Raw genomic sequence first — 26,365 nt, 5'->3', positions numbered from 1 at the left:
TCGCATGTCGAGCGTTAAAGGTACAGCAGGACTAACAGGTAATGAGAGTACAAGGAAAAGTCATCATAGAGTGAAATGTATTTATAGCCACCAGATGATGTGAATTCAGACGAGCCCCACACTGATCGTGTATAGACCAGTCAGTCTTTACAAACCAGTGACCTCACTCTGGAAATGTCCAGGCTATTGGAATTGGAGTTTTATTTGTGGCGAGGCAAAGAGTTTTGTTTAAAAGAGAAGCGCCTCATGTAAATGTGCATGACTGGAACATTTTCTCCTCTGTTTTATTGTGAAGAATGTTTCCCCCCGACACACACAACCTTCACTCTAACCAGCAATGCCACATTTTCTATTTCTTCAGGTAGCTTTTACCTTTCTTCTTTATTGCAGAAAATAAAAACCTCCCCAGTTTTCTATAGGACTAAAAGTGGACCTGATGCTGCATTTACTGGAAACCGAATGCCAGAATCGTTTGGATAACTGACTTAACCTGTTTCATTAACACCACCTTTCTATTAACAGGATTTCCATTTGCAGCTGGGCCGGTTAGAGTTAATTTTGCAACCAAATTTTACACTTGATTCGTGCCTTTAGGGAATGTCTCAGTGCCTGAAACCAGGATGACCATGAGGACGGGGAACGTGCAGGTAGACGTGGAGCCTGGAAACAACAGAGGAAAGACACTGAGGTTCACAAACACAACACTCCTCCTGCGAAAGCAAGCGCTGAGCGGCCAGGTGACTAAAGGAAAGGTTGAAAATTCAGAAAGAACAGGGAATACCAGCAGACTCAAACCAGGCGTACTTCTTAGACCAGGGCAAAAAAGACCACTGCCCGTGAGAATGCATGGGATGCTTCCCAAACCCGGCACACAGCCAGAAATCACAAGAAGACCTTATAGTCCAGGAATAAAACATTTCAATTCCTCCCAGATTGGAGTGAAAGGGGGAATCGTTGTGCCTTCTTCAAATCGGTCAATAACACGGTTTCCACTGAGACCGAATGTCGACTCGGCTTATCCTGTTTCTGGTGGCAAACCATTGGAACTGACAATGAAAGAGACAAGATCTCAGAAGGGAAACATCGAAACCATGTTCAGAATGGAATCTGTCGAGACCCCGAGATCCAGCGTTCACAAACTCACATCCACCCCACTGCCTTTCACAACCGAAGAGCCAACAATCACAACAGAAAGAAACCTGACAGCCTATGTCAATGGGACAAAATGTGTCCGGAAGGTTCTGGTCGGGTACAGGAGGATACATGGGAACATGTCCGATGGCAATGTGCTGTCGAAAAACCTGAGCGTTATAGTTGGCCATGTAAATGGAAACGAGCTCTTACACAAACTCCTGACGGGTGAGTCTACAGTCAATGACATGGACGAGACTAAACCTAAAGCGGAGACGTCTGAGGCCAGGAGGAGTGTGAAGGAGCAAGAAGGAGAAGTGGAAGTTGATGAAGAGGTGGATGAAAATAATGCGAATGCAACTCCCTATTCAACGAGACGTCCTGAGACGACACTGTCCTTCACCAGCACATCTCCTCACGTCTCCACATCAGCTCGACCTGAGACAGGGAATCCACATACAGCGAGAACCCAGCCGACAGCAGAACGAGCAGCGAGAAGAAACACTATCCAGGCATCTTCACTGTCCATTCCCAGACCGCCAACTAGGCCAAAACACACACTTTTCAGGTCGACGTACTCTTCGTCATCTTTAGAGGCGCAAAAAGAGAAGCGTCCATCTTGGCCTAGTTCAATTGCCTCCGGTTCTCCAAAAGAAGCCCTTGTAGAGACGAAAGTGTCAAATTCAAGATTTCCAGCCACGAGAGAAATCCAGGAATCTCCTGAACTCCCGAACACAACTCCATTACCAGTCAAAGTCCTCTCGAAACAAGACTCTGCAATAAAAAACACAGGCATTGAATCCTCAAATGTGATGCCGTTTCGTCGGACGCTGTTTAGGGGTTCCCTTCCTCGTCGTCCCAATGTCAATGCTTTTCAGAACCGTACAAGGCCCGTTCTAGAGCCGCCTCAACACCCTTCCCGAGGACCCATGAGACGAGCTTTTCCTTCAAAACCCATTATGAGGAACAACAGGACCATCAGTCTATTCAGTCCTGTCCGACCTGTGAAGCCTGCCTTAACCTCGGCTATTGAGAATAACACTAGTGTTAGGATTAGACCAAATGCAGGAATCAACAGGACCAATGGGGCCTCCGGCACACATTCCCAAATAAAACACAGTGGTACCACTCAAGTGGGCCCAAACATCAGTCCGTATGGAAAAGGAAACTCTGATAGCTCTTTTTCCACAGACCATCTAATGGAAACGGATAATGAGACTCAGGAATATGTGTTGAGCGAATCAGACGGCTCCGTTGAGCATGTGCGGGTCAACAACGCCTCATCCACAGGGGTTGATCTGACATGGGATGCTCCCAAGGAAAAGTTCAAACACTTCATAATCACTCAAACTGAGCTCGGACCAGAAAACAAAGAAAAGGATGAGATGGAAAAAGACGAAGAGGCTGATGAAAGAAACGGCGAGGAAGAAGTTGATGATGGGACGCCAGCAGCCAAGAGAAATAGTTTGAGCAAAGGAAAAGCTGCAGTTCATGAACCCGTTCCCAATGTACCGAGTGCAGAGATGAAGAAGAGTGTAGGAAACATGACCACGGTTCTCCCGGGATCGGCCCGCTCACACCACATGACCAATCTCAGCCCGCGGACCCGGTACTCTGTGTCCATCTTTGGGAAGGGACCCGCGTTTCGCTCCAAAACTCACAACCTCATCATTCATACAGGTACACTAAACCAGAAGTCAACACTGCTAAACCTTAATCTGTAAATGCTGTGAGTGGATATCTTCAGTTTTGCTGCTTAGCACTGTTGCTTTCCATGCTGTTACGTGTCCCGTACACTCTTGGCCATCAGGAGCTTTTAATCAAAGCAAAGATTTGATTAAAATTCATGCAGTGTGTAAATGTTAATAAATGTGTGAGTATAACACTTTGTTCTCAGTGCTAACCCTGTGCATTTGGTCTTTTGTGGACAGTGTGTGTGTGGACATACTGAGCACATTAACTCTTTCCCTGCCATCGACAGGGCCTTCTGGCTATCCGTGTTCTCACTGTTATACGGTAGGGGGCGCTATCACACATCTTCTGAAAGAGAACAGAATCTCTGGATCAAAGCACATGTTGCTGACACACTTGTAAAATAATACAATCATCAAACATTAACCAGCTATAAATCTAAAACTGCGTAATATTACTGAATGAAATGTTGAGCCAGGAAGAGTTGACGACTGAAGCTTTGAGGTGTTGATGGACTCGACCGACTCCATCTGTGTTCGATCATCGTTCTGAATCCCATCCGGGGCGAAGACTTTGACAACGTTTTTGTTAAAAATGTTACTTTTTTTATTTCCCACATTCAAGTGTTGATAAAAAGAATGTTTTGTTTTTTTTAAAGCAGAGGCTCTGTTCAGATATTCATACAACAAAATATTCTGGGGCCATTAAATGATGAAAAAAGCCGCACTGACTGGCACATTTTTTTAAATAAAAATTCTGGCAGGGAAAGAGTTAAGAAGCAAGCATGCTAAATAATGGAGTCTATTATGTAATGTGTATGTCCGTCCACACACTGTCTCGTCAGGCAAATGTGTGTCTTGAATATCAACAGAACAAAAAAAGAGTTGTTCAATAGTTTCACCTTAACATTGTCTCATTCATTTGGTAATAACTAACTGTTCATAACTAACATTAACATTAGATTATACAAATACACTTTAACTATTACGGCCGTAGTGTATCAGTGCTAAGTTGAATTAATTTAACATGACATTTTTTTTTATTGATCTTTTTTTTTATTTCGGATATGAGAGCTACTACTGATTAATGCAACAATTTATTTAGTTCATACTCTGGGTTTAAAACAGCATCATGCTAATGATTACCAAAATAATTTCAGCTTGTCCTTCTGTTTGTAAAAATGAAGACATCACATGTTGTGTGTGAAATAACAGTGTAAAATCAATATAAACAGCCTGCATGACGATTCCATTAGATCTGAGCTAAAGCCACACATAAGGATGCTATTTTTATTCTAAATGTGGTAGAATTTTCAGTAATTTTGTTCATCTTCCAGGATTGGCAGTTCTCTCAAACATAATTCTTTATTTGATGGTGTAACAAAAACGCAAGCTTCACATTTCTGCTTTTAAACCTTGGCAAATGCATCACTGTAAATATGATTTTGTTCATCTTTACAAACTGAGGGATCAGCCAAAATGATTTTCTGCAGACGGTAATCTAATAACAAGCACATATTGATTAGCTCCGATCTTCTCTCATCCAGGCTGAGATTCAGTCAGAGCTTCATGTGTTCTTCATCAGGGTAAGGCCGTGGTCATCAGTCTCGGTCTCGTCTCACGTAACCTGCTCCATGTTGGCCAACACAACACAAACTGTGCTTCTTTTAATGAAATGACTTGACGGCTGTTCACCTTCACTTCCTCACTCATTTCGTCTTTGCATTTTTCTTCTCCTCTCCAGGTTGAAATGAGCAGCATCATAATATCATGCTTGTGTTTTCTGTGCAGGATCTCGTGTCCGTCATTAACAGCCAGGTTTCTGTGGACTCTGTATAGGCCTTGGCCTATATACTGTATATATGTTTCGACTGCACATATATACACTCATGTTGTCCCTGAAATAACCCGCAGACTTATGTGAGGGTTTTCACAGAGACCAGAGAATTGTGAATGCAAGTAAACAAGTACTGCTTAATGTTTTATTCTGGTTTTGTTTTCTTCCTTACATCTTTTACCTCACATTTCTTCCCTTTAAATCTCTCTGGTTTATTTGTTGTTCCCCCTTATCCTTGACCTTTTTTGTGAGGACTCTCTATTGGGAACAACTTCTCTTTCTTTCCATCTCTGTCTCTTTCTCATTCTGACCTGATTTTAATGTTCGTTCAGGCCCGGAGCCTCCGTCTGATCTGGTCTTCAGCGATGTGACCGACAGCTCTTTCACCGTGTCCTGGGCCAAACCCAAGAGCAAGGTGTCCGGATTCAAGATCACACACACTCACGTACAAGAAGGTAACGCAAACATCAGTTTCAAAAGAGCATTAGAAACACACGTCGCATTCATTCGCTGCCAGCTTGTGTCCCACAGTCCTATTACTGCATGGTTTTGGGTTGAATAAATTGTGAGACTGTAAAACTCATATAATATTGATTTTGACCCCCTGAGCTTTAACGTTTTATGAAATGTTGAGCATGAAAGGGAAATCTTTCCTATTGTGCCGTATTTCTATGGAAGCTTGTTTCCGCCACAGAATAAAAAATAAAAAAGGTAATTGCGACTTTTTATCTCACAATTGCAAGTTTATGTCTTGCAATTCTGACTTTTTCAGAATTGCGTGATATAAAGTCGCAATTGCGAGTTATAAAGTAAGAATTGCGAGATGTAAACAATTGTAAGATAAAAAGTCACAATTATGTTTTAAAATGTTTTATTCTGTGGCGGAAACAAGCTTCCATATATATCCGAGTGAAACGCTTTTGGAACAAGAACAAATGTGGGCGGGGCTTGATTTTGTCCGTGTGGAATTGATTGGATGATTGTGGTTTGCTATTGGTGGATCCGCCCTCGTCATCAGAGAAGGGGAAGTTATTCTGATTCAAGATTACAAGGAACCGATATACACATTCCATAAGAAAATATGAATTATCTCTTTTGATTTCAGGGGGACTTTAAGCACCTGCTGTTACTAACCCTGCTGACAGAAATGTGAGGCTGTAATTAGTTCCCTGTTCATGGTCAGATGTGTGTGTGTGTGTGTGTGTGTGTGTGTGTGTGTGTGTGTGTGTGTGACGGCAGGTGAGCCGGTCTCGGTCAGTGTGGACTCAGAGACGCTCCGTCTGGATCTCACTCCGGTGTCTCCCGGCTCCTCCTACGAGGTCAGCGTGACGTCGGTGCTCGGAAAAGACGAGAGCGACTCCATCACAGACACTGTGACCACCCGTGAGTCTCTCATTACACAAACACTCACACAGGGGAGCTGAGACTGATCAAAGAAAGGTTTTCAAGTCCATGTAAGGCAGCAACTAAACTAATTTGGTGGGTTGAAATGTTGTACAGTATAAAAATAACTTGAAAAAAAATTGAATTAAAAGTCGTCAAGTCAAGTCTCCTTCATTTATACAGCGCTTTTAACAATATGGATTGTTTCAAAGCAGCTTTACAGTGATAATAGGAGATTACAGTAACAGATTGTTTCGGCTTTACAGCAGATCTAGAATAAAGTTATTGTCCAGATAAAGTTAGTTTAATTGATTCACTTCCGTTGCGAAGATCATTAGTTATTAACTTAGGGGCCGCTAACACACACCGCTCTCACTGAGAACAAGGTGCAAATGATGATCCACTATCTCTGCGCAAACCTCAAAAATGCAAACCTGAGAAAACGCAGACGTCGGATAAACAGAGAGACTAATATTAGCGTAGACGCCATTCTTCTTATGATGTAACGAGTACATCAGGATTTATGGGGAGTGTTCCCGGTTCCGGCTGACCTAATCTATGCAGCCTAACACTGAATTATAGAAGTCTGTAATGTGTTGTGTGTATGCTAGGTCAAAAGCATCTGCTAAACGACTGTTCAACTCTTCCCTCAGTGCCTGATCCTCCAACAGACCTGCGGGTCATAAACGTCACCGACAGTAAAGCGCTGTTGCTATGGAGACCCGCCCTGGCGACCGTCGACCGTTACATCATCGTGTACAGCTCAGACGCAGGTATGCTGTAGATCTGCACTGTCTCAGCATAAACCCTCTATATGATGCTAAAATGTGGTTCATGGTTTGTCAGAAGTGAAAGACACACTTTTCATCATTGCTGAAAGATGACCCTCCTGTGTTTCCCTCCATCAGCCCCTGGAATAACCATGGAAGTGTCCGGAAACGCAGCCGAAGAGCAGCTGCAGGCGCTGAGATCCTCGACCCGGTACAGCGTGAGCATCCAGAGCCGACTGAGAGATCTGAGCAGCTCCAGAGCCACCGCAAGCTTCAGCACCACAGGTCAGAGGTCACCACAGGTCAGAGGTCAGAGATACTGTCCTCAGTAGCCACGGTTCCACTGTCGGGCCAGTGCGAGCAGGGCTTTAAGCGGGCGGGCGGGCGGGGCTGATAGCCTCGAGACTGGAGCAGCGAGCCCAAAACACACTGTGCTGTCGGGCCTGAAGCTCCACACCCCAACACACCGTAACACACCTCTCTCTGGAACAACGGCACACAAATCATTTCACCAATGTAACCCCTCTCACCCGGGTCCTTCACACCCCGCTCCGTGCGGGTCTCGAACCCGGGTCTCCGGCATGAGAGTCAGGCGCTCTAACAAGGAGGCTAAAGACCAGAGGAGATCAGAGGAGTGAGGTTTACTCGCACAGCAACTACTAGCTGGCCTCCGTTACACCAGCAAAGGGAAATTTTATCAGAAAAATATAAGAAGAAAGAAATCTGGAAACTAGTGAGATCGCAAAACAAACATGATAGAAGTTTTTTGTTGAACATTTAGAACATAGAACATTTTTGTTGTTTACTTAAAGATTTAAAACCCCAGCATCGATGTTTAACCACAGTTTTACAATTAAAAGTGATACATCATAATGAACTAATTTGTGTCAAGATTGCACATTAGTCACATTGAAGTAAAGTGGTTTACCGTTATTTCACAAAAGAAAGAGGACACACTTATTCAGTCGAGAATGGATATCAGACAGTCCGTTATAAAGAGACGAGACGCACTGACAGATCAAATAAAAGCATGATCGTGATCGCCTGTATGATTTGTCTGATCTCTTCAAGCGGTCGTATTTACCATGTTTACTATAGTAATGGTTAGTGTACATAGTCTATTGCATTTCATATAAATATTTCTGCCTTGTATGGTGTTCAGAATCCACATCGGATCACAAACGGTCCGATAAACCCTGTCCGTTGTCCCTGAGGAAATGCGAGTAATGATTATCCCTGGGCGTCCAACATCAGTTCTGCTCAAGATCGCACAGCTGTAGAGGATCACTTTAAAGAGGACCAATTCTGCTGTTCAACTTTCTTTACTGTTGCTGTTTGAAGGAGCTCCAGTTCTTCTCTACATCAGTGTCAGTGTTTCTGAACTCCTGAAACGCCTCCACTGTATCTTGAGTTTCTTCCGGGAACGAACACGTCACAATATTCCTCATTATAATAATTCATACGCAGAATAAAGGGGCGGGGCCTGGTTGAGTTAGTGTGTTAAACTGGCGGTTATGGTAAGGGTCGGGGCATTTCCCAAACACACTCGAAGCGCTCGACCAATCACAACACACTGCTCCAGCCGACCAATCAGAGCACAGTGTGCTTTTCAGAAGGAGGGGCTTCATAGAGACAGGAAGTGAACAAAGCGTTACTGACAGACTGGGAAGAGAGGAGCCGCAACAATGGAGAATATGAGGAAAATAGTCAACATTCAAGCAGGAAAAACTGTTCTAGTACAGCCTGAAAAGTACATCAAGACCTAAAGGATATAATATGGGCTCTTTAAAGGCCCATTCACTCCAAGGACGATAACTATAATGATAAAGATATAGCTCTAAACATCGCTTCTCATTGAAACCTGTTTGTGTTGAAGGTGAATCCTCTGTATGTTTCAGGTGGTAAAACAGTGGAAGGTCCTCGTGATCTGAAGGCCAGTCAGGTGACGCCTCGCACTGCACTGTTGTCATGGAAACCACCTGTGTCCGCCATCAGTGGTTACAAGCTGAGCTACTTCACAGACGGCCAGGAGATCCAGGTCAGAAACCCAGCGTGTGATTAGTGTGAGTGATGAGTGAGTGATGCCGCGGTGGTAAGATGGTGTGTGTGTGTGTGTGTTCTTCACAGGAAGTGACGGTCGATCCCACAGTGACAGAGCTGAAGCTGAGCCGGCTGATCCCGTCCTCCCGATACACAGCTGTCCTGCGGGCCGAGAGCTCCTCCACACCCATCTCCACCGACTTCAGCACCGGTACTGTGTGTGTGTGTGTGTGTGTGTGTGTGTGTGAGTGTGTGAGTGTGTGAGTGTGTGTGTGTGTGTGTGTGTGTGGCTGAGTTCTCCTCCACACCCGTCTCCACCGACTTCAGCTCAAAATACTCCCAGATCATTTATTATAGCTTTTCAAATTTGGCCCTTTTTGTGTGTGTCCCTTTAAATGCAAATGAGCTTTAGCTCCGCCTCTGTTCAGAAGAGGGCGGAGTCTTTACACAAGCTTCAGAAACTCCGGCAATAACAAAACAGGCCAATCTCACTCATCCAGAATCCCAGAATCACCAGTAGCGAGTGCAGCCTTACGGAGAGACTCAGGAAGAGTTTCTGGATGTTAGTGGAGACATTTCTGTAGTTGTTGTGGAGTTACACTGATCATCTCATCATCATGTTTAACTTCTCCACAAGTGTCCACAGTTCCTGAGGTCTTTATAAGACAGCGGTGACATGTTCTGGTCAATAGTGTTCAGTGCTCGTCTGTGCTCAACCACAATATATGACAATAAAAACGGTAATATTATAATAAGATCCTCTTCATTCGTCAGAAGGAGAGTGAAATCTGATCGGCTTCTTTTCTGTCATGCTTGCAGAGAAAGGCTCACCAGAACACAGTTACTGGGTTTCACTTTTCATGTTTTCTGGGTCGGTAGAAGCACCGATTATAGCACTTACACACAGGAAAAGTCAGAATTTCATGATATGTCCCCTTTAAAACATTTATTAATGATACTGTGTCACTGATTATCATTGTGAGGTCAAGATGCACTGCATTCATTATCCTTCTGTGGAAAAAGTCTGGTTTCACTTTATTCTGATGGTCCCTTTTTTTCTATAAGTAACGTTGCACCTACATGTGTACTAGCTCTGATTAGAGTGATAGTAGAGTATTAGTAGACTTAGAATAAGTTGACATGTAGTTGCAAAGTTACTTATAGTCAGTAGAATATCTGTTGGAGGACCAACACAATAGAGTTAGGAGATATTAAGCAGTCTACTAATACTCTAATGAGAGTTAGTTAACATGTAGTTGCAAAGTTATTTATAGTTATTAGAATGTTCAAAAGGGACCATCAAAATAAAGTGTTACCAAAAGTCTTATTTGTTTCATTTTCACACTTTGATCTTGAGCTGTTTTCATGGTCTCTCTCTCTCTCTCTCTCTCTCTTTCTCTCTCTCTCTCTGTTCTCCTCAGGGAATCTCCGGTTCCCGTTTCCCACTGATTGTTCCCAGGAGCAGCAGAACGGAGCGCAGGAGTCGGGGATCGTGGATGTGTTTCCGCAGGGCCGGGGGGGAAAGCCTCTGATGGTTTACTGTGACATGGAGACGGACGGAGGCGGCTGGACGGTACGAGGCTCATCTCGCGACTCGATAGCAGCTCACTCGGGGATCCGGTTATCCGGAGCGAGGACAATACTTATGAAGAATAATTAATCTTTTCACACACTTTCTCGGCAGTGTTTGACTGGACGGATGACTCGATGACTCTCACTCAGTTTTAAGTAAGAGATAACGTACATCTAGCCGGTTGTTATCTCAGAATAAACCAGATCAGGTGATCAGGATCAGTTCTTTATCAGCCTGAAGGGGTTTATTCTGAGATAACACACACACACACACACACACACACACACACACACACACCTGGGGTTTATTCTGAGATAACAACCGGCTGGCTGTACATTATCCTGCTTATTACACGGATACTTGCCACAGAAGTAAATAATTAGACACGAAATATTGATCTGAGTTGAAATATGTCATTCGCTCTTTAAACGCAAAGCTTCCACGGAGAGAGCAGTTTCAGCGGGAGATCAAATTAGACGGACATTTAAGAGATACGGTTTACTGTCATAACACTTATTACTCAGCATTTCACCTCATACATAATTATGGAGATATTGATTTCAGATTAAACTGATTTATCTTATAATCCAACAGTGAACAAAACAATATAAACAAGAGAGCGCGAGTCCACGATACTGGATGGCATAATTAAATAACTGTACACAAAATATTGATTCGACTGAGTTTTAATATTTTATTAGCTCACCAAAAGCAAAACTTCCACGAAGAAAACCCGTTCCTAGCGAGTGTATAGCGCTGCTGACTTCAGTGACCCGGATGAGCCTGTGTTTGTTCTCAGAGGCTGTTATCTGGGAATAATATCCCGCTGGATGGAGCGATTGACCAATCAGAATCAAGTATTCCACAGAGCCGTGTAATAATATGCTTTATTTGCATGAACAATATTTTTCCATTCACATTGCCAAAGCATTGCAGTATCAGCAGCACGACTCCTCTACTGCGAACGAGACGACGGAGCGGACTCCTCCAGGGCCTCGTCCCAAACCACACACTTTATGGGCCCTATTTTAACGATCTGAAACGCAAGTATCAAGCGCGAAACATAAGTAACTTTGTGGGAGGATCTCGGCCCGACGCAAATCTAAAATGTGTTGGTCTGAAGTAGCTTCATTATTCATAGGTGTGGTTTGGGCGTAACGTGAAATAAACCAATCAGAGCGTCATCTCACTTTCCCTTTAAGAACAGACGCGCTTGTTCCATGGCGGATTGCTATTATAACGGCGGATTTGCCAGGAGCGGTTCACAGCCGAGGAGACCGACGTTCTCGTCAGGGCCGTAAAACACAGAGAAGTGACATTGGGGATGGAGACACACACCCAGATTAGCTTCACTTAAACAGGCGTATGATAATTTGGGTAAATGTGTAAGCTAGATTTATGCCTATTTTTCACATCTTCATGGACACAACAATGATTTCCCTCGTGTGGAATATTTTTCCTTGTAATAATGTATGGATTTCTAAAAATGAAAAATGCTGCGTCTGTGTAGATGAGAGAATCAAAGTGTGTGTGCGTTGTGCACATGCTACATTGATTATGGCCAAGCATGCGCCCTTAAAATAGCATCTGAATAACATGCGCAACGCGCCACTGACTTTATACGAGGTTTCTCCTGGTCAGTGGCGCGATTGTTTTCTGAAACTGCAAAATAGCACCAGGGAACGTTTGCGCCGGAACACGCCTCCTCTTTTCCCTGAACCGCCCCCGGGAGCGCAAGTTCATTCCCTAGTTTACCGACGTGCGTCTGTGGAGGGAAAAGTCTGCTGTGCGCGGATGAGAAATAGGAATGATACATGCGTCGCTGTACAAAGTCAATTGCACTGGGTGCGAGATAGGGCCCTGTGTGCGTTTATGATGATTGGCACGTCACAAAAATCACCACACGTGATATGAGGCTCGTTCGTGTGAAGCACACGTCAGCGGTTCGAATGAGTGACAGTAACAGTGATGTTTGCTTTAACAAACTACTAATATTAGACATTTTCCGTTTAGCAGTGTTGGAGTGGCTCATCCTTTATCTGTGTGTGTGTGTGTGTGTGTGTGTATGTGTGTGTGTGTGTGTGTCCAGGTCTTTCAGCGGAGAAAGGACGGGAAGACAAACTTCTTCCGGAGCTGGCGGGAATACAGTAGTGGATTCGGAGCGCTGGATGGGGAATTCTGGCTCGGTGAGAGATTAAACCAGTTCATATCTGAAATATTACAAATTCCCGTGTCATCATGCAGCTGTGTGTGTGTGTGTGTGTGTGTGTGTGTGTGTGTGTGTGTGCGTGCGTGCGTGCGTGAGTGTGTGTGTGTGTGTGCTCTGCTGGACTGACGGCTCTTCTCCTGCTTTAGGGAACGAGCTGCTTCATAACTTCACTAAAGCGAGTCCCATGACCTTGAGAGTGGACCTGAGAGCCGGAGACAAGGCCGTTTACGCTCGTTATTCCTCGTTCTCCGTTGACAGTGCAAAGAAACACTTCACCATCAGAGTCTCTGGATACTCGGGCACAGCCGGTGAGTCACACACGCTCACACACTCACTCACTCACACACACACACACACACACACACACACACACACACACACACACACACACACACACACACACACTCTCACACACACACGCGCATACACACACACACACACACACACACACACTCACACTCACACACACACTCGCACACGCACACACACACTCACACACTCTGCTCTGAACATGCAAATATAGATAGGAAGAATGAGGTTGTACTCGTGTAGTATGTTATACTCATGATGACAGTGTGTGTGTGTGTGTGTTCCTGCCAGGTGACGCGATGTCGTACCACAACACGCGCCCGTTCTCCACGCGCGACCGAGACCCGCAGCCCTTCATCACGCGCTGCGCCATGTCTTACCGCGGCGGCTGGTGGTACAAGAACTGCCATGAGGCAAACCTCAATGGCCTGTACAACACCAACACCAACCACCAGGTGTGTGTGTGTGTGTGTGTGTGTGTGTGTGTGTGTGTGTGTGTGTGTGTGTGTGTGTGTGTGACCCTAACTGCCACGAGGCAAACCTCAACGGCCTGTATAACACCAACACCAACCACCAGGGGTGTGTGTGTGTGTGTGTGTGTGTGTGTGACCCTAACTGCCACGAGGCAAACCTCAACGGCCTGTACAACACCAACCACCAGGTGTGTGTGTGTGTGTGTGTGTGTGTGTGTGTGTGTGTGTGTGTGTGTGTGTGTGTGTGTGTGTGTGAAAGTGTGTGTGTGAAAGTGTGTGTGTTGGAACTTGAGGAATTAACTAGCACTATGAGCACCATTCTCTCTGGAACATTGGATATTGTTGCACCCATTAGATTAAAAAAGGTCAGAGAGAAAAGTAAAGCACCATGGTACAACAATACTACGCATGTTCTAAAGAGAGAAACCCGTAATTTAGAGCGTAAATGGAATAAAACTAACTTAGAGGTCTTTAGAATCGCGTGGAAAGACAGTATGTCACGTTATAAAAAGGCCCTAAAAGCGGCCAGGGCTGAGCACCTCCGCAAACTAATAGAAAACAACCAAAACAATCCTAGGTTCTTATTTAACACCGTGGCTAGACTAACAAATAAACAGATGTCTCCTGAACAAAATATTCCGTTACAGTTTAGTAGTAATGATTTCATGAAGTTCTTCACTGAGAAAATAGAAAACATCAGAACCACAATTGTAAACGTTCAATCCTCAATCGCGCCTTATAATTCGGCCTCAATTATCACCCCGCAAGAACAATTACAGTGCTTTACAACTATAGAAAAAAAAGAGTTAAATAAACTTATCATTTCATCTAAAACAACAACATGTTTATTAGATCCTATACCAACTAAACTACTGAAAGAAGTGTTACCTGTAGTGGAAGAGCCTCTCCTCAATATTATTAACTCGTCTTTATCTTTAGGTTATGTTCCAAGAACATTTAAACTGGCAGTTATAAAACCTCTCATTAAGAAACCACAATTAGATCCACATAATCTAGCAAATTATAGACCCATTTCAAATCTACCTTTTATGTCTAAAATACTAGAAAAAGTTGTGTCCGCCCAACTGGGCTCTTTCTTGCATGAAAATGACATCTATGAAAAGTTTCAGTCTGGGTTCAGGCCGCATCATAGCACTGAAACTGCGCTCGTTAAAATCACAAATGATTTACTTTTAGTTTCTGACCAAGGCTGTATCTCAATACTAGTTTTACTTGATCTTAGTGCTGCGTTCGATACTATAGATCACACAATACTCTTAGATCGACTACAAAATTATACTGGTGTTCAAGGACAAGCATTAAGCTGGTTTAGATCGTATTTATCTGACCGCTACCATTTTGTCTATTTAAATGGAGAAAAATCGATCATAACTCCAGTAAACTATGGAGTGCCGCAGGGATCTGTGTTAGGCCCTCTGTTATTCTCAATATATATGCTGCCACTTGGAAATATTATAAGGAAACATGGAATTAGTTTCCATTGTTATGCTGATGACACTCAAATCTATATTTCATCACGGCCAGATGAAAACGCTAAATTATCCAAATTGACAGAGTGTGTTAAAGATATAAAAGATTGGATGACGCGCAATTTTCTTTTATTAAATCCAGACAAGACAGAGGTTGTCCTGCATCCTCAATAAACAAGCTACAGTTAGTCCAAAATGCAGTCGCTAGAGTTCTAACTAGATCAAGAAAATATGATCATATAACACCAATTTTATCATCACTACATTGGCTACCTATAAAGTCACTTATTAATTACAAGGTATTGCTACTGACTTATAAAGCCCTAAACGGCTTTGCTCCAGTCTATTTAACCGATCTTCTATCGCCCTATAATCCATCGTGCTCTTTAAGATCACTAAATTCGAGGCTTTTGGTCATACCTAGGATATCCAGATCCACCAAAAGAAGGGAGAGCATTTTCACATTTAGCTCCAAAACTCTGGAATAGTCTTCCTGATACTGTTCGTTGCTCAGACTCGCTCTCCCAGTTTAAAACTAAATTAAAGACGCATCTCTTCAGCCAGGCATTCATATAATACTTTTAATCTTACAGTTAAATCCGACCTCTAGTTCATAAACGCCAGAGGAGAACTGGCCCCCGACTGAGCCTGGGTTCTCCCAAGGTTTTTTTTTTTCTCCATTAGGTCACCTGATGGAGTTTTTCGGTTCCTTGCCACTGTTGCCTTTGGCTTGCTCAGTTGGGGATATTTGGGGATATTTAATTTAATTAATCAATCAACGATACTATTGATCAGCATTACCAAACGTGGACGTTCCACTAGAAACAAACATTGATGTATTGTTTTAATTTAATACTGTGAAGCTGCTTTGATACAACCTATGTTGTGAAAAGCGCTATATAAATAAACTTGACTTGACTTGACTTGGTGTGAGAGTGTGTGTGTGACGACACATCCGTATCAATCAGTGCTTCGATGTGATGCATCAATTCAATGCGGTGGAAAAAATACAATTTCTGTATGTGTTTTTTTCAACAGCTGGAGAAACTCCATTTGACTTTCTTGATTGTTTTTGTTTTTCTCATTGCATATGATTTACACCTAACACAGATCTTGCTACATTTCCTTTAATTTTCTCTTTTTAAAATATGACAAGTCTTCATTTTTATTTTACATGAGATTATCACCATGAATGCCACTGTAAGGAGTGTGTGTGTGTGTGTGTGTGTGTGTGTGTGTGTGTGTGTGTGTGTGTGTGTGTGTGTGTGTTGTTCCCTCAGGGAGTGATCTGGACGCAGTGGAAAGGCAAGGATTTCTCCATTCCCTTCACTGAGATGAAGTTCCGGCCGTCTTCGTTCCGGCCCTGAACATTGCAGACGGGACATACACACACACACATCATTACTGCACATATATCCTCACCATCATCACGACACACACACACGTACTCCACCTGAAACACGTCGAGGCTGTAGCCGATATATTGTGTTGTACAGTGGTGACGCTCATGCACTGCCTTCTTCAAGCCAGAGTCTCTATATCAGCTTGAACTATCAAGAGTCTGTTTGTATTCATATTGCATTGTATCATATTTCAGTGTCATTCAGAATGATTTCGTAAAATAAAAAAAGCTGTGTAAGTGGGTGTATGTTACTGTTTTTGATATAGCTTTGGCAATAGATTCTCATTAAAGAACAGTATTTTAAAGTTCCCCTGTCGTCAATCATTTTATCCCATAAAACTCATCTTTGATCAACAAAATTACATATTTAAGCATTTTTTCCTTGAAAAGAAAATCTTCATGCCTTAAAATATCTTGAATGTAACTCGACACCCTTGCCTCATTTAGTATGCGAGGTTCTATGAATATGCAAATGAGCCCCGCCTCCACTCACTCACCCAGCTCAGAGATCCACTGGTTGTAGCCTGTCAAGCCAGACCTACATCAAGATGTTGGGTCTGGCAACTCACCGTTGGCACGGCTCAAGCCGAGGGGCGGGATAAACGGTTGTCTCTCAAAATCCCTCTGCACGCAATAGGACAGCGCTACAACCAATCAGAGCAACGAAGAAGGCTAGTTGGTATATTAAACTATTTCCGTATCCAGTCGGCAAAACTCCGAACACATCTTCCTTTTTTAAAAATGACTTAAGTGCCGTTCTTTGCTCTTTTCTTAACTTAACTCCAAGTCCTCCAGAGTCGCGGCCAAAGCCGATTCGACAGATCGCTGTTCGCCAGCAGCCGCCGCCATTCTTTGTTTTCAAGTAAGTTAGCAGGGAACCATAGCAACTCTGTCGTCATTATGTTAAGCCCGCCCCGCCTACTCTATACACAATGTGATTGGCCTGACCTGAGTTTGTTTTTTCCAACTCGAAAGTCAAAGGAGAGTTTATACCCTGGCTGCCAAAATAAATGTTGCTGCCGCTAGGGTGCGTCTAGATTTCTAGGCTAGTTGACGATCACACGTTGATCTGATTGGTTACAAGGTAGTTTGTGACGTCAGAAACACCAGCGATTTCAAAGCGTGTTTTTGAGACTGTCTTTGGTTCACTGCAGTTTTAAGGAGGAAATACTCAGCAATGCTGTCGACTTATGAATTTACACATGGTTTGTCTTAAAGCATATTAAAAACTCCACATAGACACATAACATTAAACACTGGATTTCTACACACGTTAAGGTGAGTACTGTGGTAGATTCTCACCTGACTTTATCCTGTAACATCCTCAGGCGAATCGCACTCTGAAGCTCGATCCTCTTGATAATAATATTAATAATAGTAATAATGTTGCCTGACCTCGATCGACGTCTCGTCCCTCATAAACTCGATCCCTCGGGAATAAGATCTAGTGTTCCGCTATCCTGCTGTTCAGCAATTACAGACTCCAGATATTGCCTAAGGTTATTAATCACAGACCTCGGATCAGGGAAGCCCATCAGAGGACAACAGTTTTAATAGACGGGAACATGACAGATTACTCGTCATCACATCAGTTTTCTCTAATATGATTGTTTGTACACGTGTAATTCAGCAAACCCTTCTGTTACTAGATCAAACACATCTAGATATCTTGATTACTTCACTTTGTTACTCAGTCATCATGAGTTTATATATTTAGACAACAGTCTAGTTTTATTTGTCCTTTTTTATATTCAGACATGATTCAGACACACTGAAAGTGTTTGGGGACATTTAAGTTTCAAAAGCACATAATTGTTAATCCTGCAAGAAAAAGAAATGTTTGTTATGATTCTTAAAAAAAAAAAAAAAAAAAAAAATCCATCAGATTCAGAATACACCAAGTCAAAAGTCTGGAATAATTCAGATTTTATGATAATTAAGATTTAATGTTTGCAAATCTCTTCTGCTCGCCAAGGCTGCATTTATTTGGTAAAAAATACAGTAAAACAGTGAAATATTATTCTAGTGTAAATCAGCTGTTGTCTATGTGAATATACAGTAAAGTGTAATTTATTCCTGTGATCAAAGCTGAATGTTCAGCATCATTACTCCTGTCTTCAGTGTCACATGATCCTTCAGAAATGATTTGATGCTCAAGAAACATTTATGATTATTATCAGTGATGAACAGCTTCAGATTTCAGTGGAAACTGTATGTATATATGTATGTGTATATATGTATGTGTGTATGTTTATAACCTTAAGGTTGTTCACAAGCCTCATGACTGAAAGCGAACAGGAGTAAATGAGCAGAAACACAGTAACTGTCTGACCTCCAGACACAGGCTTGGGGAAATAAATGAACTGCAAATAAAACATTAAATCTCAGCAGCGGATGATTAAACTTCTCCATCTCCACTGCAAACCAGTCTGACTATTTCTGTCACCATTTAGAATGAACTGGTTCACTGCAATCGTTTTCACTGTTATGATTATCAGCGTTTGCTTTAGTTGAACTCCTGATTCTCTTTCATCTACAATAAAGACATGAGAGGAGAAAAAGATCCGCTGACATTAGATATTTATGACTTTTGAATGACTCATGAAATGCTTTAATCCGTGTTGAACACAGTGCTTTCCTGCTTCGACTCCAGTGAAGTCATGTGATCCTCAATCATTCCGGAACATGGGAAAACCGGTGTAAAAAACACACAGGCATTTTCCCAGATTCAATCTTTCTTGTCAATCTATATAAATACATATTTGTATGAATTAATTTGTTTCTGTATATGTGCAGTTGAAGGAGAGTCTCCCGAGGTTTGTACACGTCTCCCGTGGGATTTTCCTGGCCGCTGTTCCTGATGAAGCTGCTACTGAAGAGTGTGTGTTATAAAGCGCTACTCAGATATCTGAATAAAAACTGAATCACTTTAAAGCTTTGCTGCAGGTTCACTTCTGAAGAGCAGAAGCACTGACTTGACCGTAAGTTCATGTAACAAAGGCACGTCTGCACAACTGGGTAATGGTTCTCATATTCACAAGGCAAAGGTTTATTGAACTGAAATAGTAAGAACGGAGATGTCTTGAGTTCGCAGAGAGGAACGAGTCCGTCTTCAGAAGTCGTTATAATGCAGAAGCCTAGAGACAAGAGACAAACGCTGAAAACATCTGGATCACATGTGGACAGGAGAACATCAGTGTAACTCACATATAATAATCCACTCGTTCTCTAAAGGTGTTAAAGTTCATTCATCTTGAAATGGACTTATTGTGGCCAAAAGCCGATAGAAACGGATTCTGCATTACATCTTTAAATCTCCCGTCTCTGATCACGAGCAGCTCGAGCGTTCATCACGCGTCTCTTCTTTTACGTCACGCGTCTCTTCTTTTACGTCACGCATCTCTTCTTTTACGTCACGCGTCTCTTCTTTTACGTCACGCGTCTCTTCTTTTACGTCACGCGTCTCTTCATTTACGTCACGCATCTCTTCATTTACGTCACGCGTCTCTTCATTTACGTCACGCGTCTCTTCATTTACGTCACGCGTCTCTTCTTTTACGTCACGCATCTCTTCTTTTACGTCACGCGTCTCTTCTTTTACGTCACGCGTCTCTTCATTTACGTCACGCGTCTCTTCATTTACGTCACGCGTCTCTTCATTTACGTCACGCATCTCACGCATCTCTTCATTTACGTCACGCATCTCACGCGTCTCTTCTTTTACGTCACGCATCTCACGCATCTCTTCATTTACGTCACGCGTCTCTTCTTTTACGTCACGCATCTCACGCATCTCTTCATTTACGTCACGCATCTCACGCGTCTCTTCATTTACGTCACGCATCTCACGCGTCTCTTCATTTACGTCACGCATCTCACGCATCTCTTCATTTACGTCACGCGTCTCTTCTTTTACGTCACGCATCTCTTCTTTTACGTCACGCGTCTCTTCTTTTACGTCACGCGTCTCTTCATTTACGTCACGCGTCTCTTCATTTACGTCACGCGTCTCTTCTTTTACGTCACGCGTCTCTTCTTTTACGTCACGCGTCTCTTCTTTTACGTCACGCGTCTCTTCTTTTACGTCACGCGTCTCTTCATTTACGTCACGCATCTCTTCATTTACGTCACGCGTCTCTTCTTTTACGTCACGCGTCTCTTCTTTTACGTCACGCGTCTCTTCTTTTACGTCACGCGTCTCTTCATTTACGTCACGCGTCTCTTCATTTACGTCACGCGTCTCTTCATTTACGTCACGCATCTCACGCATCTCTTCATTTACGTCACGCATCTCTTCATTTACGTCACGCGTCTCTTCTTTTACGTCACGCGTCTCTTCTTTTACGTCACGCGTCTCTTCTTTTACGTCACGCGTCTCTTCTTTTACGTCACGCGTCTCTTCATTTACGTCACGCGTCTCTTCATTTACGTCACGCGTCTCTTCTTTTACGTCACGCGTCTCTTCATTTACGTCACGCGTCTCTTCATTTACGTCACGCGTCTCTTCTTTTACGTCACGCGTCTCTTCATTTACGTCACGCGTCTCTTCTTTTACGTCACGCGTCTCTTCTTTTACGTCACGCGTCTCTTCTTTTACGTCACGCGTCTCTTCTTTTACGTCACGCGTCTCTTCATTTACGTCACGCGTCTCTTCATTTACGTCACGCGTCTCTTCATTTACGTCACGCGTCTCTTCTTTTACGTCACGCGTCTCTTCATTTACGTCACGTGTCTCTTCTTTTACGTCACGCGTCTCTTCTTTTACGTCACGCGTCTCTTCTTTTACGTCACGCGTCTCTTCATTTACGTCACGCGTCTCTTCATTTACGTCACGCGTCTCTTCATTTACGTCACGCGTCTCTTCATTTACGTCACGCGTCTCTTCTTTTACGTCACGCGTCTCTTCATTTACGTCACGCGTCTCTTCATTTACGTCACGCGTCTCTTCATTTACGTCACGCGTCTCTTCATTTACGTCACGCGTCTCTTCATTTACGTCACGCGTCTCTTCATTTACGTCACGCGTCTCTTCTTTTACGTCACGCGTCTCTTCTTTTACGTCACGCGTCTCTTCATTTACGTCACGCGTCTCTTCTTTTACGTCACGCGTCTCTTCTTTTACGTCACGCGTCTCTTCTTTTACGTCACGCGTCTCTTCATTTACATCACGCGTCTCTTCTTTTACGTCACGCGTCTCTTCATTTACGTCACGCGTCTCTTCTTTTACGTCACGCGTCTCTTCTTTTACGTCACGCGTCTCTTCTTTTACGTCACGCGTCTCTTCATTTACGTCACGCATCTCTTCATTTACGTCACGCGTCTCTTCTTTTACGTCACGCGTCTCTTCTTTTACGTCACGCGTCTCTTCATTTACGTCACGCGTCTCTTCTTTTACGTCACGCGTCTCTTCTTTTACGTCACGCGTCTCTTCTTTTACGTCACGCGTCTCTTCTTTTACGTCACGCGTCTCTTCATTTACGTCACGCGTCTCTTCTTTTACGTCACGCGTCTCTTCTTTTACGTCACGCGTCTCTTCTTTTACGTCACGCGTCTCTTCATTTACATCACGCGTCTCTTCATTTACGTCACGCGTCTCTTCTTTTACGTCACGCGTCTCTTCTTTTACGTCACGCGTCTCTTCATTTACATCACGCGTCTCTTCTTTTACGTCACGCGTCTCTTCTTTTACGTCACGCGTCTCTTCTTTTACGTCACGCGTCTCTTTTACGTCACGCATCTCTTCTTTTACGTCACGCGTCTCTTCTTTTACGTCACGCGTCTCTTCATTTACGTCACGCATCTCTTCATTTACGTCACGCGTCTCTTCTTTTACGTCACGCGTCTCTTCTTTTACGTCACGCGTCTCTTCATTTACGTCACGCGTCTCTTCTTTTACGTCACGCGTCTCTTCTTTTACGTCACGCGTCTCTTCTTTTACGTCACGCGTCTCTTCTTTTACGTCACGCGTCTCTTTTACGTCACGCGTCTCTTCTTTTACGTCACGCGTCTCTTCTTTTACGTCACGCGTCTCTTCATTTACGTCACGCATCTCTTCATTTACGTCACGCGTCTCTTCTTTTACGTCACGCGTCTCTTCTTTTACGTCACGCGTCTCTTCATTTACGTCACGCGTCTCTTCTTTTACGTCACGCGTCTCTTCTTTTACGTCACGCGTCTCTTCTTTTACGTCACGCGTCTCTTCATTTACGTCACGCGTCTCTTCTTTTACGTCACGCGTCTCTTCTTTTACGTCACGCGTCTCTTCTTTTACGTCACGCGTCTCTTTTACGTCACGCGTCTCTTCTTTTACGTCACGCGTCTCTTTTACGTCACGCGTCTCTTCTTTTACGTCACGCGTCTCTTCATTTACGTCACGCATCTCTTCATTTACGTCACGCGTCTCTTCATTTACATCACGCGTCTCTTCTTTTACGTCACGCGTCTCTTCTTTTACGTCACGCGTCTCTTCATTTACGTCACGCGTCTCTTCATTTACATCACGCGTCTCTTCATTTACGTCACGCATCTCTTCATTTACGTCACGCGTCTCTTCATTTACATCACGCGTCTCTTCATTTACGTCACGCATCTCTTCATTTACGTCACGCGTCTCTTCATTTACATCACGCGTCTCTTCTTTTACGTCACGCGTCTCTTCTTTTACGTCACGCGTCTCTTCTTTTACGTCACGCGTCTCTTTTACGTCACGCGTCTCTTCATTTACGTCACGCGTCTCTTCTTTTACGTCACGCGTCTCTTCTTTTACGTCACGCATCTCTTCATTTACGTCACGCGTCTCTTCATTTACGTCACGCGTCTCTTCTTTTACGTCACGCGTCTCTTCATTTACGTCACGCGTCTCTTCATTTACGTCACGCGTCTCTTCTTTTACGTCACGCGTCTCTTCTTTTACGTCACGCGTCTCTTCATTTACATCACGCGTCTCTTCATTTACGTCACGCGTCTCTTCTTTTACGTCACGCGTCTCTTCTTTTACGTCACGCGTCTCTTCATTTACATCACGCGTCTCTTCTTTTACGTCACGCGTCTCTTCTTTTACGTCACGCGTCTCTTCTTTTACGTCACGCGTCTCTTTTACGTCACGCGTCTCTTCATTTACGTCACGCGTCTCTTTTACGTCACGCGTCTCTTCATTTACGTCACGCGTCTCTTCTTTTACGTCACGCGTCTCTTCTTTTACGTCACGCGTCTCTTCTTTTACGTCACGCGTCTCTTCTTTTACGTCACGCGTCTCTTTTACGTCACGCGTCTCTTCATTTACGTCACGCGTCTCTTCTTTTACGTCACGCGTCTCTTCTTTTACGTCACGCGTCTCTTCATTTACGTCACGCGTCTCTTCTTTTACGTCACGCGTCTCTTCTTTTACGTCACGCGTCTCTTCTTTTACGTCACGCGTCTCTTCTTTTACGTCACGCGTCTCTTCTTTTACGTCACGCGTCTCTTCATTTACGTCACGCGTCTCTTCTTTTACGTCACGCGTCTCTTCTTTTACGTCACGCGTCTCTTCTTTTACGTCACGCGTCTCTTCTTTTACGTCACGCGTCTCTTCATTTACGTCACGCGTCTCTTCATTTACGTCACGCGTCTCTTCTTTTACGTCACGCGTCTCTTCTTTTACGTCACGCGTCTCTTCATTTACGTCACGCGTCTCTTCATTTACATCACGCGTCTCTTCATTTACGTCACGCGTCTCTTCATTTACATCACGCGTCTCTTCATTTACGTCACGCGTCTCTTCATTTACGTCACGCGTCTCTTCTTTTACGTCACGCGTCTCTTCTTTTACGTCACGCGTCTCTTCTTTTACGTCACGCGTCTCTTCTTTTACGTCACGCGTCTCTTCATTTACGTCACGCGTCTCTTCATTTACGTCACGCGTCTCTTCTTTTACGTCACGCGTCTCTTCTTTTACGTCACGCGTCTCTTCATTTACGTCACGCGTCTCTTCATTTACGTCACGCGTCTCTTCATTTACGTCACGCGTCTCTTCTTTTACGTCACGCGTCTCTTCTTTTACGTCACGCGTCTCTTCTTTTACGTCACGCGTCTCTTCTTTTACGTCACGCGTCTCTTCTTTTACGTCACGCGTCTCTTCTTTTACGTCACGCGTCTCTTCTTTTACGTCACGCGTCTCTTCTTTTACGTCACGCGTCTCTTCATTTACATCACGCGTCTCTTCTTTTACGTCACGCGTCTCTTCTTTTACGTCACGCGTCTCTTCATTTACGTCACGCGTCTCTTCATTTACGTCGCGCATCTCTTCATTTACGTCGCGCGTCTCTTCATTTACGTCACGCATCTCTTCATTTACGTCACGATCTCACGCATCTCTTCATTTACGTCACGCGTCTCTTCATTTACGTCACGCGTCTCTTCATTTACGTCACGCGTCTCTTCATTTACGTCACGCGTCTCTTCATTTACGTCACGCGTCTCTTCATTTACGTCACGCATCTCTTCATTTACGTCACGCGTCTCTTCATTTACGTCACGCGTCTCTTCATTTACGTCACGCGTCTCTTCATTTACGTCACGCGTCTCTTCATTTACGTCGCGCGTCTCTTCATTTACGTCGCGCGTCTCTTCATTTACGTCACGCATCTCTTCATTTACGTCACGATCTCACGCATCTCTTCATTTACGTCACGCGTCTCTTCATTTACGTCACGCGTCTCTTCATTTACGTCACGCGTCTCTTCATTTACGTCACGCGTCTCTTCATTTACGTCACGCGTCTCTTCATTTACGTCACGCGTCTCTTCATTTACGTCACGCGTCTCTTCATTTACGTCACGCGTCTCTTCATTTACGTCACGCGTCTCTTCATTTACGTCACGCGTCTCTTCATTTACGTCACGCGTCTCTTCATTTACGTCACGCGTCTCTTCATTTACGTCACGCATCTCTTCATTTACGTCACGCATCTCTTCATTTACGTCACGCATCTCACGCATCTCTTCATTTACGTCACGCATCTCTTCATTTACGTCACGCATCTCTTCATTTACGTCACGCATCTCTTCATTTACGTCACGCATCTCTTCATTTACGTCACGCATCTCACGCATCTCTTCATTTACGTCACGCATCTCTTCATTTACGTCACGCATCTCTTCATTTACGTCACGCATCTCACGCATCTCTTCATTTACGTCACGCATCTCTTCATTTACGTCACGCATCTCACGCATCTCTTCATTTACGTCACGCATCTCACGCGTCTCTTCATTTACGTCACGCATCTCTTCATTTACGTCACGCATCTCTTCATTTACGTCACGCGTCTCTTCATTTACGTCACGCGTCTCTTCATTTACGTCACGCGTCTCTTCTTTTACGTCACGCGTCTCTTCATTTACGTCACGCGTCTCTTCATTTACGTCACGCGTCTCTTCATTTACGTCACGCGTCTCTTCATTTACGTCACGCGTCTCTTCATTTACGTCACGCGTCTCTTCATTTACGTCACGCGTCTCTTCATTTACGTCACGCGTCTCTTCATTTACGTCACGCGTCTCTTCATTTACGTCACGCGTCTCTTCATTTACGTCACGCGTCTCTTCATTTACGTCACGCGTCTCTTCATTTACGTCACGCGTCTCTTCATTTACGTCACGCGTCTCTTCATTTACGTCACGCGTCTCTTCATTTACGTCACGCGTCTCACGCATCTCTTCATTTACGTCATGCATCTCTTCATTTACGTCACGCATCTCTTCATTTACGTCACGCATCTCTTCATTTACGTCACGCATCTCTTCATTTACGTCACGCGTCTCTTCATTTACGTCACGCGTCTCTTCATTTACGTCACGCGTCTCTTCATTTACGTCACGCGTCTCTTCATTTACGTCACGCGTCTCACGCATCTCTTCATTTACGTCATGCATCTCTTCATTTACGTCACGCATCTCTTCATTTACGTCACGCATCTCTTCATTTACGTCACGCATCTCTTCATTTACGTCACGCGTCTCTTCATTTACGTCACGCGTCTCACGCATCTCTTCATTTACGTCACGCGTCTCTTCATTTA

The 26,365-nt window shown here is 43.8% G+C and overlaps 2 protein-coding genes across 4 annotated transcripts in view; one reads left to right on the top strand and one right to left on the bottom strand.

Annotated features, from left to right (window-relative positions):
* tnxbb (tenascin XBb) overlaps positions 1–16,617 on the top strand; it is a 48,461-nt gene extending 31,844 nt beyond the window's left edge. For 2 of the 3 annotated variants that reach the window (XM_079878861.1, XM_079878860.1), the window contains 11 exons: positions 4,992–5,114; positions 5,899–6,042; positions 6,696–6,815; positions 6,951–7,097; positions 8,711–8,850; positions 8,940–9,063; positions 10,274–10,425; positions 12,515–12,611; positions 12,781–12,942; positions 13,235–13,398; positions 16,187–16,617. In XM_079878861.1, coding sequence (XP_079734987.1) covers positions 4,992–5,114; positions 5,899–6,042; positions 6,696–6,815; positions 6,951–7,097; positions 8,711–8,850; positions 8,940–9,063; positions 10,274–10,425; positions 12,515–12,611; positions 12,781–12,942; positions 13,235–13,398; positions 16,187–16,273 — 1,460 coding nt within the window. In that variant the 3' untranslated portion in view covers positions 16,274–16,617. Of the gene's footprint in view, positions 1–594; positions 2,812–4,991; positions 5,115–5,898; positions 6,043–6,695; positions 6,816–6,950; positions 7,098–8,710; positions 8,851–8,939; positions 9,064–10,273; positions 10,426–12,514; positions 12,612–12,780; positions 12,943–13,234; positions 13,399–16,186 lie in introns of all 3 variants that reach the window. The other variant, XM_079878859.1, reaches the window with a different exon arrangement.
* Positions 16,618–19,327: 2,710 nt separating this feature from the next.
* utp18 (UTP18 small subunit processome component) overlaps positions 19,328–26,365 on the bottom strand; it is a 39,215-nt gene continuing 32,177 nt past the window's right edge. Inside the window, exon 13 of the mRNA XM_079878875.1 lies at positions 19,328–19,445. Within this exon, the coding sequence (XP_079735001.1) occupies positions 19,421–19,445 (25 nt within the window). The 3' untranslated portion in view covers positions 19,328–19,420. The remainder of the gene's footprint in view (positions 19,446–26,365) is intronic.

The sequence above is a fragment of the Squalius cephalus genome, assembly GCF_949319135.1.
Source record: "Squalius cephalus genome assembly, chromosome: 8".
Lineage (NCBI taxonomy): Eukaryota > Metazoa > Chordata > Actinopteri > Cypriniformes > Leuciscidae > Squalius > Squalius cephalus.
Note: the sequence above shows the minus strand (reverse complement) of the source record. Positions and strands in the feature narration are given on the sequence as shown.